This window comes from Nelumbo lutea, chromosome 2 (assembly GCF_056320005.1).
Source record: "Nelumbo lutea isolate HS-2025 chromosome 2, American lotus-T2T, whole genome shotgun sequence".
Classification (NCBI taxonomy): domain Eukaryota; kingdom Viridiplantae; phylum Streptophyta; class Magnoliopsida; order Proteales; family Nelumbonaceae; genus Nelumbo; species Nelumbo lutea.
The window spans coordinates 52,564,267-52,580,153 of NC_142685.1; the positions used below are offsets into that span (position 1 = coordinate 52,564,267).

Here is a 15,887-nt window from a genome sequence, read left to right on the forward strand (position 1 = left end):
ATTTTACCTGAACGGCTGCTGGAAGACTCGTGAGAATGGCAACCGACAAAGGACAAAGGAGTGGGAGTGAGGGGATGAGCCCATGGGGCTGCGAGGTAGTTGGGATTTCACCCGAAAGGTAAGCTGGGATTTCACCTGAACGGCTGCTGGAGGACTCATGAGAATGGCAACCGACAAAGGACAAAGGAGTGGGAGTGAGGGGATGAACCCATGGGGCTGGGTACCGACGTAGAATGGAAAGATGTTGTCTTCTCGCCATCATGGGAATCTCGTGATAGGCTTTGCACGTAGTAGACAGGCCTCCGAGGGGATCTAGTCGGAGAAGATGGGGCGAGACTCGTCTGTCTTGGCATGCATTTTCTTTCTAGATATTCATTTCGCCTAACTCCGAAGTTGGCCAACTAGGACCCGAGAGAGAGAGAGAGAGAGAGTCCAAGGCTCCAAAGAGTGTCTTGGTGTGAATTCGTGCTTCTTCTGCGTTGAAGAAAATGGGAGGCGGCCTCCTCCTTTATTCTCCAGGGTAAAAAAGTAGAAAACAGAGGGCTTCGCCCCTTTTTCCTCTTTTTCTTTTATAAAATGTAAGTATTGAACTTGAAAATTTATTTACTTAATTCTAAATTCCCAATAGAATAAGTTTGTGAATTCGTGCTTCTTCTGAGGCAGATTTCATTTTCTCGCTATTGTACTCACAGCTGTTCTGGGTGTGAAATCGGGTTCCACCAATGGTTTCAGAATCGTAGCTAAAGGTTTGATATTCTACGGTATTGAATCCTTGCAGGTCTGAAAGGGCGATCGGAAAATATAGGGTGATAACCAGATACAGGGCATGTTCGACCTCTGATCTCTCATTTTGTTCTACATTCTTAACCAGGAATATTCTAGGAGATTTCTAACAGAATGGTTGTTCAAACCGATAAGGGCATTTTTCATTATAAAAGGGTAGGTTCAAGATTTTTGAAAAATATAATGGTTACTGATATCACACGTGAATGGTTTATGACAGAAGGTTAACGGAATTGAAGATTTTAGCCAATTGTCAGAAACAATAAGGTAGTGCAAGACAGTAAGGATATAATTAGTTAATTAACTAAACAATGAGGATAGTTTAAGAAATTTATCCTAAAAAATAAAATAAAAAGTAAAAAAAAAACCATATCATTATTACCTACTATTTGTATAAAATACTTCATAATATCTAACTCAAATGAATTCAAGCCAGGCCAAGCTCATCCTATGCTCTGTCAAACTCATTTAGCCAAACAAACTTGGATAAAGGCTCTGCTTTTTTTTTATATTTATTTTATTTATGATACTCAAAAACAAAATCCAATGCTAAACAAAGGTAATAGATACAAAACAAAAAAGGAAAAAAGAAAAGAAAAAAAGCTACCCACTGCTCAGTTCGAGCTATGTTCAAGGATTTGTTGATGGAGATGAAATCCATTTTGCACTGCTAATTCTCTATGGTAGGCCTAACTTGGATAGGTGATGGAGGCCCATCACAAGGCCCATCTCAACCCTAGGGGCAGCAGCTCCTAAGATAAGGATAAGTCTAACTCAGATCCAAGAATTCAAGATAAGCAAGGGATCCAAGAATTCAAGAACTCAAGATTCCAAGAATTAACAAGACTTTATCAAGATCATCAAGTTCCAGCAAGACTCCTAGATTTATCAAGATTTTCAAAGACTTCCTAGATGCATGCATCGGATGGTGGAGATCAAACCAAGAAAAGTTCGATCATATCAGATTAACTATTTGGATCAAACCAAGAAGAGTTCGATCATATCAGATTAGCTATTTGGATCAAACCAAGAAGAGTTCGATCATATCAGATTAGCTATTTGGATCAATCCTAGTTGTTATTTCCTAATTCTTTTACAATTTCCAAATGTATTATAAGTACTGCTATTTTCCCAGAATTATTCATCAATTCATACTTCATATTTTCAGAATTTCTTCAAGTTGTCTTCTTTGAGTTTTCGCCACCTTTTCTCTCTCCTAGAGAATTCAGTGTTCTTTGTTAGAAGCTAGCGATCACCAGGTGCTTGCATAGCCAGCTCCGATTTCCATTGCTTCCATGCTGTGTCAGGTGGTATCAGAGCAGGGAGTTCGCCCAGTCAGATAGCCAACCAAGACGGTAGTAGTCGCAACCCACCCCGTGACGGAGATAAGGGGTTCCCAGCTGTTTGGAGAGTGATTGAAGAACAGTGCACGGCCACACGTAACATCGAACAGCAGTTGGCAGAGGTGACTAAGCAACTACGAACCTTTTTATGGGAGGTTGTCCACAGAACCGGGAAAATCCACAACAGATCGAAGGAGACGACCACGACAGACCACCCATCGCTATTGTGTCCCGATGTCCAGTTCTTGACGACGACAGTGATGATTATTTCGAATTTGGTGGTGCTCCAGTTCTTCCCGTCAATGACAGAAATGACAGAAATTAGCATAATCAAGGTAATTTCAATCCCCATAGGAATAATGATGAATTTAAACTTAAGGTAGATATTCCTACTTTTAGTGGAGATCTTGGCATAGAGGGACTTCTAAATTGGATCACAGAAGTTGATAGATTCTTTGAGCACATGGAGATACCAGAGGAACGAAGGGTAAAACTGGTGGCTTTCCGATTAAAGAGAGGCGCATTTGTTTGGTGGGAATGCCAGAGAGAAACCCGGATTAGAGAAGGAATGGGTTCTGTTCGAATCTGGAGGTGCATGAAACAATTAACCAGAGGTAGATTTTTACCTCCTGACTATGAACAATATATGTTTGAATCTTCGCAGCGGTGTACGCAGGGTTCACGTAGTGTTAATGAGTACACATCAGAATTTTTAAGATTAGCAGAAAGAAACCAGTTGTCTGAAAGTGATAACCAGCAGGCAACCCGTTATCTGAGCGGGTTAAGACTGTCCATCAGGGACAAAATTGGTGTACAAATGGTTCTTAGTGTGCAGGAAGCAAGAAACTTGGCCTTGAAAGCAAAATTAATGTTCCAAGACAAGCATGTAGTGATAATTACCGCCGGTACAGCGGGAGCGACAACATACCAGTCACTGTTGACAAGAACAAATCAGTCCTAGATGTACAACCCTCTCACCCGGCAAGCACAAGTAACGCCAGTAAAGCTACTACAGGAGGACATACTCGAGGTAATCCATCCAACCCTCCTAAACCCAGTAACCCTTATGCAAAGACTACTCCTATTAAATGTTTTAAATGTAATGAGGTTGGATATAGATCCAATGACTGTCCCAGGAGGAAGACAGTTAATATGGTAGAAAAGGAGGAGGAGGAAGATATTGAGGAGGATGTATACTGTGGACGTAATAGGGAGGATGAAGAGGGTCCATATGAATATGAGGAGTATACTTGTGTTGTAAGAAAATTAATGTTGTCCCAGAAAAATAAAGATACTTCTCAAAGGCATAGATTATTTCGTACCAGATGAACTGTCAAGGGAAAATTATTTAATTTAATTATTGATAGTGGTAGTTAAGAAAACATTATTTGTAGGGATATCATTCAACAATTACAACTGATTCCTGAAAAACATCCCCACATATACACAATTGGGTGGATCAAGGAAGGAGGTGGCATATGGGTGGAAGAGCGCTACAAGGTACCTTTTTCAATTGGTAAGTACCATGACGAAGTATATTGTGATATTGTTGATACGGATGCTTGCCATATTTTGCTAAGGAGGCTTTGGCAGTTTGATACAGATGCAAGGCACATGGGTAGGAAGAATACCTATCAACTTGAAAAAGATGGTACACGTTATACTTTGTTACCCATAGCAAAAAAAATATATATATTACAAGTGCTCCAAAGGCACATGAGAAGAATTTCCTTACTGTCACCCATCATCATGCTGAATTTGTTAAAGAATGTAAGGATACTCATGAAATCCATTTGTTAGTAGTAAAAAGAGAAGATATTAATGATGAAAATAAAATTCTAGTAGAAAACTACTGGATGAATTCAATGATGTAGTTCCAGAGGAGTTACCAAATGAACTCCCTCCCTTGAGGGATATACAACACCATATTGATTTTGTTCTAGTGCTAGTTTACCTAACCTCCCACATTATAGGATGAGTCCTAAGGAGAATGAAATATTAAGGGAAAAGGTAGAAGAATTATTGAAAAATGGACACATTCAAATCAGCATGAGTCCTTGCATAGTACCTGCCTTATTAACACCTAAGAAGGATGGCAGTTGGAGAATGTGTGTCGACAGCAGGGCCATTAACAAGATCACCATTGGGTACAAATTTCCTATTCCCAGGTTGGACGACATGCTGGACCAGCTTAATGGAGCTATAGTTTTCTCAAAGATTGATCTTAGGAGTGGATACCATTAGATCAGGATCCGTCCCAGAGATGAATGGAAGACTGTCGTCAAGACTAGAGATGGCTTGTTCACGTGGCTTGTTCGAGTTGTTAGTCATGCCCTTTGGACTAACCAATGCACCCAGCACATTCATGAGGCTGATGAACCAGGTATTGCGCCCCTTTATTGGTAAATTTGTGGTAGTCTATTTTGATGATATTTTAATATACAGCAAATCTATCACTGAGCATGTGGAACAAATTAGGGAGGTCCTGAAAACATTGAGGGAAAATAAATTATATGCTAATTTGAAGAAATGCATCTTTATGAGTGATAATTTATTATTCATGGGATTTATTATAAGCAATGATGGTATAAAAGTAGATTTAGAAAAGGTGAAAGCCATTAGGGAGTGGCCGACCCCATCCACTGTCACAGATGTTAGGCGTTTTCATGGGTTAACAACCTTCTATAGGTGCTTTATTAAGAATTTTAGTAGTATCATGGCTCCCATTACTGAATGTTTGAAAAAAGGAAAATTTCAATGGGGAGAAGAACAATAACAGAGTTTTGCTCTCATAAAAGAAAAGCTATGTACTGCTCCTGTTCTTGCCTTACCAGATTTTAATAAATTATTTGAAGTTGAATGTGATGCTAGTGGAGTTGGCGTACAGGCTGTATTGTCCCCAAAAAAGAGACCCATTGCTTTCTTCAGTGAAAAATTATGTGAAACCAGGAGAAAGTTGTCTACTTATGACAATGAATTTTATGTTGTGGTTAGAGCCCTGAAGACTTGGGAACATTATTTAATTACAAAAGAATTTGTTCTCTACACTAACCATCAGACCCTAAAATATCTTAGTGGGCAAAAACAATTAAGAAGTTATTTGCATGCTAGATGATCTGCCTTCCTAGACAAATTCCCATATAAAATTGTGTATAAGACATGACAGCAAAATAAAGTGGCTGATGCACTTAATAGGAGTGTAGCTCTCATCAAGACCCTCAGTGTTGAGATTGTGGGTTTTGAGTGCCTAAAAGACTTATATACCCAGGATGAAGACTTCCAACAAGTATGAGAGAAATGTGTGAATAAGCAGTCAGCAGAGGACTTCTTTATTTATGATGGGTTCCTTATGAAAGGGGAACAACTGTGTATCCCTTGCACCTCCCTCCACGAAAAGATCATCAGGGATTTGCATGGGGTGGATTAGCAGGACACCTGGGAAGGGATAAAATAGTAGAAGCAGTTAAGGGTCGATATTACTGGCCGAAGTTAAGATAGGACGTGTCCACCATTGTAAGCAGGTGTTATATTTGTCAGACAGCTAAGGGACAGACCCAGAACACAGGTCTCTACATGCCCCTACTCGTTCCTACTGCTATATGGGAAGATTTGTCCATGGATTTTGTGCTAGGCTTGCCAAAGACCCAGAGGAACATGGACTCCGTCTTCGTGGTGGTTGATAGATTCTCAAAAATTGCTCACTTCCTCCCATGCAAGAAAACAGCAGATGCATCCGCTACAGCCAAATTGTTTTTCAGGGAGATTGTCCGCTTGCATGGGGTACCCAAGACCATCACACCAAATCGTGACACACGGTTCCTCAGTCACTTTTGGATGACCCTGTAGAGGTTGTTTGATTCATAACTTAATTTCAGCAACACAGCCCATCCGCAGATGGACAGATAGAAGTAGTAAACCAAACCTTAGGGAATTTAATTCGCAGCATATGTCAGGAGAGGCCAAAACAGTGGGACTTCACCATAGCCCAGGCCGAGTTCGCCTATAACAATGCAGTGCACAGTTTTATAGGCAGATCCCCTTTCTCCACCGTATACATGAAGGTCCCTAACCATGCACTAGATTTAGTGAAGCTACCCAGAGTACCTAGTGCCAATATCTCGGCAGAACAGATGGCAGAACAAATCCAGTTCGTCCAAGAGGCCGTGAAGCAGAAGCTTGAGCAATCCAACGTCAAGTACAAGATGGCTGCAGACAAGCACCACCGACCTCAAGTGTTTGATGTAGGTGATGAGGTCATGGTCTTTTTAAGGAAGGAAAGAATTCCCGTAGGTACTTACAACAAGTTGAAGCATCGGAAGTATGGCCCATATAAGATCGTGAAGAAGATTAATGATAATAACTATGTAGTGGACCTACCAGATCATATGGGTATATCCAAGACCTTCAACGTTGCTGACCTTCACCGGTACCTGCCAGAAATAACACTTGCCTATCCTAGTCACGAATCGGGGTTGTGTTCTCTACAAGTGGGGGAGAATGATGGAGGCCCATCACAAGGCCCGTCTCAACCCTAGGGGCGGCAACTCCTAGGATAAGGATAAGTCTAACTCAGATCCAAGAATTCAAGATAAGCAAGGGATCCAAGAATTCAAGATAAGCAAGAACTCAAGATTCCAAGAATTATCAAGACTTTATCAAGATCATCAAGTTCCAGCAAGACTCCTAGATTTATCAAGATTTCCAAAGACTTCCTAGATGCATGCATCGGACGATGGAGATCAAACCAAGAAGAGTTCGATCATATCAGATTAGCTATTTGGATCAAACCAAGAAGAGTTCGATCATATCAGATTAGCTATTTGGATCAATCCTAGTTGTTATATCCTAATTCTTTTACAATTTCCAAATGTATTATAAATACTGTTATTTTCTCAGAATTATTCATCAATTCATACTTCATATTTTCAGAATTTCTTCAAGTTGTCTTCTTTGAGTTTTCGCCACCTTTTCTCTCTCCTAGAGAATTTGGTGTTTTTCACTAGAAGCTAGCGATCGCTCGGTGTTTGCATAGCTAACTCCGGTTTCCATTGCTTCCACGCTGCGTCAATAGGCCATATTTTGACTTAGCAAGTATCATAGAGTCCTGATAATTGATAACCACCTTTGTTTTTTGTGATCTCGCTCGATGTTTTAAAGTAGGGAATTTTTGGTATTTTGGATTCTTGGTTTGTTTTTTTTTTTCGTTATAGTTTAATTTTTTATTTTTAATATTATACATAAAATTCTGGACGGAATTTTGTGTGAAACAAGTCCACCCATTGGTTTTGTTTAAAACCATGTCAATCACCAACTCAAGGTTCTAATATAATTCCAGTTCAAATTGACATTTTCCAAAAAGGGATTATTGGGTTAGGCAGGCCAATTGGAGCTAATTGGTAAAATTATTCAAACCAAGATAGTCCAACCCAAATGAAAATGCTAGCTCTGGCTCAGACAAGAATGCGGAGCAGGTTGGGGCTAGGTTCTGAGCTCCTGGTATAGGCTTGTTCTAGGTCTCCATGGCGGAATGAGCTGGAGCAAGAATTCGTGCATGTAGATTCGTGACCAGATGGGGATTGGGGATTGGGGAGGGGCCTACTCCATGTCTCCATGCATCCACAAAGTCAGGAACTTGTTCAAGCACAACCACGGAACTGGGTAGTCAAGCTTACGGCTTATTCCCCTCTCCGCCCAAAATTTCCTTATTCCTATCATCCTAGCAAGGCCTAGGGGTGTCTACGGTTCGTTAATGGAACCATAGCCCATTTTTGTAAATCGAATCGGTGGTATCGGTTTTTTCATTTTGTTAAATCAAAATCGAACAGGTATCACTAGTTAATCGGTTTGTCGGTTTTGGTTTTTGATCGGTTTGGTTCTTCGATTCTTCAATTTTTTGGTTTTTATATTTATAATATATATATATATTATATAAATATATTTATAATATTATATTATAAATAATAAATGATATATAATATATTATAAATATTTTAAAAATATATAATATATTTGTAAATAGATCATTATAAATATAATATAAGTATATATTTCTATATAATGAATATATATTTATATAAAATACATAAGAAATATGTGACATATATTAAAAATATATATAAAATATACATATAAATATATATACCGGTCGATTCAGTTAATCGTCGATTTTTTTATAGGTTAACCGAAAATCGAACCGATTTGGTTTTTTAAAAATTCCAAACCGAAACCAAACCAACTGGTTCGGTTAATCACATTTTGCAGTTCAATTCAATTTTTCGGTTTTCCGGTTTTTCATGAGAACCCTACAAAGCGCCAACCTCGCTTTCTTGGGTTGCAGTTGCACAGAGAAGCCCCTCGGCCCTCGCTCGACGTTCTGACTTGTGTGGGAGTCATGTCCAGTCCAACACGGCGCACGAAATGCAATTTGGTGCTTCTCGGTACAACAGCCAACAGGGGAGGAAGGACACAGAGCACTAGCTATATTTGTCTGGACTGGGGGCTGGGGGTAGTGCTAGTGCGACCCCATAAATGATAAATCTTCCGATAAGATTGCTCGGGCGATTTTAGGTAGAGAGTAGGAGGCATTCCATATCCCATCCCATTGAATTTGTGGGATACTGAACTTGTGGTTGGGCTTGGGCTTGAGCTTGGTTTCCGTATCTCGGATACTGAACTTGTGGCACAGTTGACATCAATGATGATGTTTCTAGATGATAAGGGGGGAATCCATGTTTAATGTTAAATGGGGCCTCCGCCTCCCCTCAGCTCCCGGATGCAGTCGTGCACACCAGTCAGTCAGTGATGATGAGTTCGGAATCTGCTGACTCCATACTCACTCCCATGATGCTCCTGAGTCCTGATTGATTGATGTGTTAAACTGTTCACTACTTTAAGTAGTAGTGGCCGGTCATTTGCTTTACTTTCAATTTCAACAGTAGGTAGCTATTCCAAACCTTTCAATGAATTTCAACTATATTCCTTGGTTCCTTGTTTGGGAAACATATCATATACGGTCTTAGGTCCACATGGTCCAGATAAGAAAGTCTCATCTTTCTTTTTTCAGAGTCCAGATGAACTGCACTCTGCAATACCAGCCTTATCCTCTTTACATATGCTCTCCACAAGTTCTAAACATCAAACCGATATTAATTCAACAAAGTTTTAATTCGAATACATATCTTTACTGAAAAGCCTATTGGATTTGGAATCTTTCTTTCTTTCTTTTTAATTTTTTCCCCTTAATTCTTTCTGAAACCACTGGAAATTAACCTAGCTAGTTTTGTTTCCGAGTTTAGTCATTTTGCTTATTTCATTGTAAATTTACCATATATATGGAGAACCTTTTACCTTCCAAAGCATATGCTCTTGATTGGCAATTAGTAACTTATCAGCTCCAACCTTTTCTACAATATCTGTGAGAATATGATGGGCTGGCCATATCCTGATGATCAGTTCTGTTGCCTCTAGCTAACACATACACAAATGAGAGGGAGAGAGCTAGCTCACTTCTGCATTTGTTGTCATCCAATTATGAATCCAAAACAGAATTTTATCACAGTTTATCAACCACCTTGACATTTTACTAACAGATATCCTATTTGCAGAGTTCCTCTCCAACAATTAATTAGTACTGTGAAGATTCCTGGCTTTGAGCTGGAATAGAAAGCATAAAAAAGGAAGTCGAGGTGCAAAGCCACGAGCTTTGTTTGCTTCTTAAGCCCAAATTTTGCTTTTTTCACCCTAAGCTCAAATCTAATTTAGCACTCAAGATTTTAGAGGAAAGCCATTTAATTTGTCTTTGAAGAACAGTGCTGATGAAGAGACTGACCTTTAAAGGAAGGGTAGTCTCTGTAACATTTTTCTTCGAATACAACTGAAACCAAAACATTTCTCCTGGTCCTTGGTACAATTAAACCTTGGCTTAATGGTCGAAGGAGGTACCTATATTTGCCGTAGATGTTCCATGGTGCGTGTCAATTACGTTGGATCCATATATATATATATATATATATATATATATATAGTTCAGGTATAATGACTTTGGATGATTCTTATGTTCATAATTATTTGTTTATTTTGGCTAAGCAGTAAGCAGTAAGGGGACCCTCTTTTTGAAGGAATACTTTAGTCTATAATGGAATTAGTGTCAACACGGCTGAGCTATGGGGTACTGTAGTACGTGCGATCCCTCAAAATTTTATGGTATCCCTTCATTTCAAATGAGTAGCTAGCTCATCGTTGAATCAAAGTCCTATATATGCTGACTGGAGAGCGAGAAAAGGTCTGCAGAAGAATCGAAACGTTAGGAATAATGAAAGGGTTGAGCAACAATAATGGTACAAGATGAATCCCAAAATTAAGGATATCCGTGCACGCAATCCAATAAATTTCAGTTAATTGGAGTAACGCTGTTGTGCATGGGATCATCACAAGTACTAGTCTTCTCCACTGCTAACGGAGAACCACTACTTTATATTACTTTTGCGCCTTTTGAAGCAATCTCCTGTTGCAAACTTGGCAGCACCAAAGTTAAAGGGAGAAAAGCAATAAAGAAATTCCTTCTATTTTTCTGTACTTTAAGATGATGCATGTACTTGGTGGAGATTAGGATGACGATTAATTCTTTGACTGCTAACATCTGAATCCCCGGTGAACCTGCTCTTTGTTTTGGGTTTTGGGCTTAATTAAATTTCGTCGGCAGTTAGCTTCAGGCTTCAGCTAGCTAATCAATTCATCCCAACCCAATTATTAATGGCTTTAGGGATGTCGTTATCTTGGGTCATCACTCATCATCCAGATATCCCAATAATCGAATCAGATATGGATCTCGATCGGAAAAAGTACATCTTCGAATTTGAATCCACTGCACCCCCGGCCCACCAAGTAAAATGACCTGGTTAATTTATTACTTTAATCTAATGGGTATGGGTTGGATATCTTAAGTTAACTACCCCCCTAACCCCTCCATATCTTCCACGTGTACGTAGTAGCATAATGCATGACCAGAACTTAATTAATTAGAAGGCCCGGCCCAAGAGGGCAAGAGGGTTACTCCCCTCTTCGCCTTTATTATTTATGGGATAACAAACACAAACAGAGATCCCATAAGAGAAAAATATCAACTACACCCAGGAGGCCAAGAATTCCAGAAGAGATCGCCGATCAGAAGAGAAGAAACTTGTATTGCTTTAATTTCTGGTACATCGATCTAATGGAATACGATTACAATTAATGCTTCTAACTAACTGTTCTTTCAAGAGCTACCTACGTACAATTAGCTATATTATTTAATTATCTACTAATTAAAAAAGACAAGCAATACATATATATATATATATATACTAGTTTTCGATCCCTAGCTAGCAATAACCAACACATGTAGGATGATGATGAGAGTGGCAAGAGACAACGTAACCATGCATCGATCGGCTACACCAATTAGTAGTAATAAATTTCATCTCATCTCATGCATAGTCTAAACTGAAACTGACACATCACCCTCGTAACAATCAACGACAGCCACCCTTCTCTTTACGTTTTTGTAAGAATACCTTCTAGCTATGAAGACATAGACGCACAAGTTCACTGCTTGCATGACTACAAGCAACCAGTAAAAATTGTCCAAGCGGCTGTGGTTTAAATCCTTAGCAAACCAACTTCTTCCCTTCTTTTCCGTCAAAATATCAACCACAGTTATCAGTAGACTACTGAGGAAGTTTCCAGCTCCGATCACACTCAGGTAGAATGCTATTCCAAGACTTCGCATAGAATCAGGAACTTGGTCATAGAAGTACTCTTGCAAGCCAACCAGAGTAAACCCATCTCCTATGCCAATAATCACGAACTGCGGGGTTAGCCAGAAGACGCTCATTGACATCCCACCACCGGTTCCTCCTTGTACAATTTCTAGCCTCCTCCTCTCAACCAAGGCGGCAGCAACCATGGCTACACACGAAAACGCCATTCCGATGCCGATCCTCTGTAGTATCTTAATCCCTCTCTCGTTGCCTGTAGCCTTTCTCAGTGCAGGTTCCAGTATCTTGTCATAGACAGTCACAGAAACGATCATTCCTATAGCAGCCAGAGAGTAGATTGAAGCTGGAGGGATCTCAAAGCCATGACCAATCTTTCTGTTCATGCTACTTGCTTGTTTAATGAAAAATGTTGAGGCCTGTGCCACGCCTATTCCGAATGTCAAGGTGGCCAACCAAATTGGGATCATGTTGACCACTAACTTCACTTCCTCTACTTTGGTAACTGTGGATAGTTTCCATGAATTAGGTTGCTGGTTCTGAGTTAATGTGGTCCTGTTACCATCTTCAACGATTGCAGCTTTGTCAAGAAATCTGTGAATCCAAATAACAGAGATGCAATCAGCAGAGATGCTTGCTTTCTGGATAACACAGACTGCTGTTGATGGAAATCCATTTACTTACCTAAGCTTATCGGTATGGAAAAGAAGCCTTTCTTGAGTTTTCTCCGACTTCGGAATCTCGTACAATTCAGAAGGATTGGAAGGATAAGGAAGACTTCTCTTGCTTATGGCTGCTACAAGTACCTGCAACATGGGTGTTAAGGGGCTCCCTTCGGGCACCCTATATCGGTAAAACGGCCTTCCAACGTAGAAGACTACAATTGTAATCGCCATGATCACAGTGAGAATAATATCTGCACTAGCCCAGCTAACGTTGTCTTGTACGTAAACGATCAGAGTTACACCGAGAACGAGACCGAAGCAAAGAGCAGAGTTCCACCAATTGAAGTAGGACATCTTCTTTTTTCTTTCTTCTGAATGATCATCATCAAACTGGTCAGCTCCAAAGCTCTCGAGTGAAGGCTTGTGACCTCCAGTTCCCACAGAGATCATGTACATGGAGATGAAAAAGATCACTTCATGAAGCCTTTTCGGATTACCACATGGATCTGCGTTGCAGGCCTTCAAGCTCGGTATGAGCTCCGACATTGTCAAAAGGATCAGGCCCTGTTTCCAGCATCGATAGACACTTTAAACCACTGAAATAGACTAGAGTCATAAAATAAACACCATGGCCGGAACACCCAAATAAGCCCAACTTTACTAATCACCAGAAAGGGTAAACCATGAAAAAGTCCGATTTGAACCGACCAACTAAGTCAAAGAGAACCAATTGACAATGAAGGGGATCTCCCTCCCCTAACTTTTGTTCTTCTTTTTTGTGCGTTTAAATTAAAGGTCAACTTTCATCACCTAGGTTGCCTAGTCAGTCTGCCAGTTGGACTGGCTTGAACCAACTGGGCGATCAACCAACCGGGTCAACCTCGCTCCAATCCCAATTCTCTCTTGGAAATGCTGCTTTGATCTCTAGGCAGTTAATTAATACGGCATGTGAAGGAGTAAAGGAGATGAACTTACAAAGAGATATATGAAGGATGAAACCAATACAGTGGAGAATCTCCCCATGTACGCATCTGCGATGAATCCTCCTATCAAAGGCATCAGGGTTGTCACACCCGACCAGTAATTTACGTTCTTTGCTGCCGTTTCGAGATCTTGATGAAGCACCTTGGTGAGGTATATGATGAGATTTGTAGCAATTCCAAAGTAGCTCAACCTCTCACTGAACTCAATGGCTAGCCCAGAAAAATAAAAAGGACCAATTAACAAAGTTTAATATTTAGATTTAGAAATAGTTACAGATTGCAAAACTTGATTTAGACAAAAAAGAAGCCAAGGATTATGTTGACAGTGTTGGCCAAACGAATTAGATACATCTCATTCAGGAACTCGTTCAGTATCAGTTCTATTATGCTTAGTTTGGAAGGAGTACAAATACTAAATACATACAAAAATACACTCTACATATTTGTATTTGTACTCCTTCCAAACTGAGTTAGCGGAAAATGATGTAATCCAATTACCAGAGTCCGAGCAGTAAACATGGTTATTTAGGCCTTTTAATTCTAAAAGTAGTGTAGGACTAAGGTTTGCCATTCTTTAGGATGGCCCACTGATCCATCAGACAGAATCAGTGCTTTTCCTTGCCCACTTGTGGTTGTATATAAAATTAACATTCCTCCCTTTCGAAAGAAGAGGAGATACCTACAATGTGGGGAATAACCGAATAAGATCTTGGAAACGATAGTAGGTTTTCGTGGTGGGGTTGGTGGTGGAAACCTCTCTCTCTCTCTCTCAGAAGTCTAGAGAACAATGAGATCAAAGGAGCTAACCTACGGAACAAGCATCGATTCAGGAAATAGTTAGAGATGGGTTTGAAATAAATAGGACTACAACAAAATTTTCAGTCTTTCGCTATAAAGCCTTTAGTACTAGATCTGTACTCATATAACTAAGTAGTTCATCATTACCAGTACCTTGGCCAGCAAAGGGTTGTGAGTTCCGACAATTTTGGGTTAAGCTACAAAAGCTTTTTCTATCGCATCGCTCAGCCTAGGTTTTGTAGACATCAATTTTTAGTACAAATCCCGACCCTACTTTCAGGTGTTTACACCTTGTACCCCTAAGTTATAGCAGTAACAGTAACGCAAATGGAGCATCTGGAATTCAAAAAGTAAAAAATGGAGAGAGCTCATTTGGTTTCCATTGCAACTGAGTTCAGAAATTTAACATATAAATCAGATCTATTCTAGGAATGTTAACAAAAAATAAAATTTGAATCTCTTTTATGTAATTGCCCTCGATTTTGGATGATGAGGTATGGGTCCAAATGCAATGAAAATCTTAAAAGCATTCCATTAATGGCTGCTTACTATGAGTTCAACTAAGGACAAAAAAAAAAGAAATCTTAATGAAGACATATATTCATGGCTGCTTAGTCCAACTATTCTGCAGAGAAGAAGAAAGGCTAGTGGCTGCTTATTAGTCCAACTATTCTGGTTAGAATAGTTTAAGTAAGCAGTGAAACTGAAAGCATATTCAACCAAATGTTAGTGGGTGAATCCATTTCCATATGATGATGAGTTGTTGATTATACCAACCCTTACCTATAATAAACAGAGAAGCTTTCCAAACACCAGTTGAAGCTCGGAGAGGAATTCTTCCCTTGTGATCCACAGACGAATCGTAAACCCATTTCTCCTCATCGACTTCTTCAGACTCTCCTGCTCTTCTTTTCTCCATTCTATTATCTATCTCTTACGACCCAGGTAACAGAGACAGTATTCTCACTAACCTAAGCTGAAAGGGAAAGGCAGAGACCGTATTAAGAGGATGGCTAGATGGGGGATGGATTCGTACTGCTTATATAGGAGGAATACCTTTATTTGGTCAATGCAAGTTTCCCTTTGTATCAGGGTGGAATTTTAGTTTAGAGTACTGAGAGAAAATTGGCTCGGCCATGATTGTGACAGAGAAAACTTTGTTTTCTTCCACTTAGGCCAGATGTCAGTCACCATTCAGGGTAGTGAGGAATTGTATTCTTTGCCAACTTGGGTGATAGGGGGTTCTTTTCATGGTCCAAGGTCAAAAGATGATCGTATCCATATTTAGACATTACTACATAATCAGCTTGAAGCATTTGAAATAAGTGAAAATGGTGTAACTGACAGCAACAACACACAATGTGCGTGTTTCCCTCTTTGTGCGTTCATACTTCATACAGGCTAAAACCTTCCGTGAATATCACGGAAAAAAAAAAAAGTTCTTGGATAAATTACAGATTGCCACACTTACTAAAATGTTCATTCAAAATTCCACAGGATGAGCAAAGAAAATATCAAAATAACAAAAACGAGCATGTCGAAGCATTGTATCTTTTGCTGTAT

At 39.6% G+C, this 15,887-nt stretch overlaps 1 protein-coding gene across 1 annotated transcript; it reads right to left on the minus strand.

Annotated features, from left to right (window-relative positions):
- Nucleotides 1–11,291: 11,291 nt before the first annotated feature.
- LOC148870683 (protein NRT1/ PTR FAMILY 5.6-like) lies at nt 11,292–15,343 on the minus strand. The gene is made up of 4 exons (XM_088968484.1): nt 15,108–15,343; nt 13,519–13,736; nt 12,563–13,107; nt 11,292–12,472 (listed from the first exon to the last, which is right to left on the minus strand). The coding sequence occupies exons 1-4, from the start codon at nt 15,241–15,243 to the stop codon at nt 11,602–11,604; spliced, it is 1,770 nt and encodes a 589-aa protein (XP_088824610.1). The 5' UTR covers nt 15,244–15,343; the 3' UTR covers nt 11,292–11,601.
- Nucleotides 15,344–15,887: the final 544 nt, after the last annotated feature.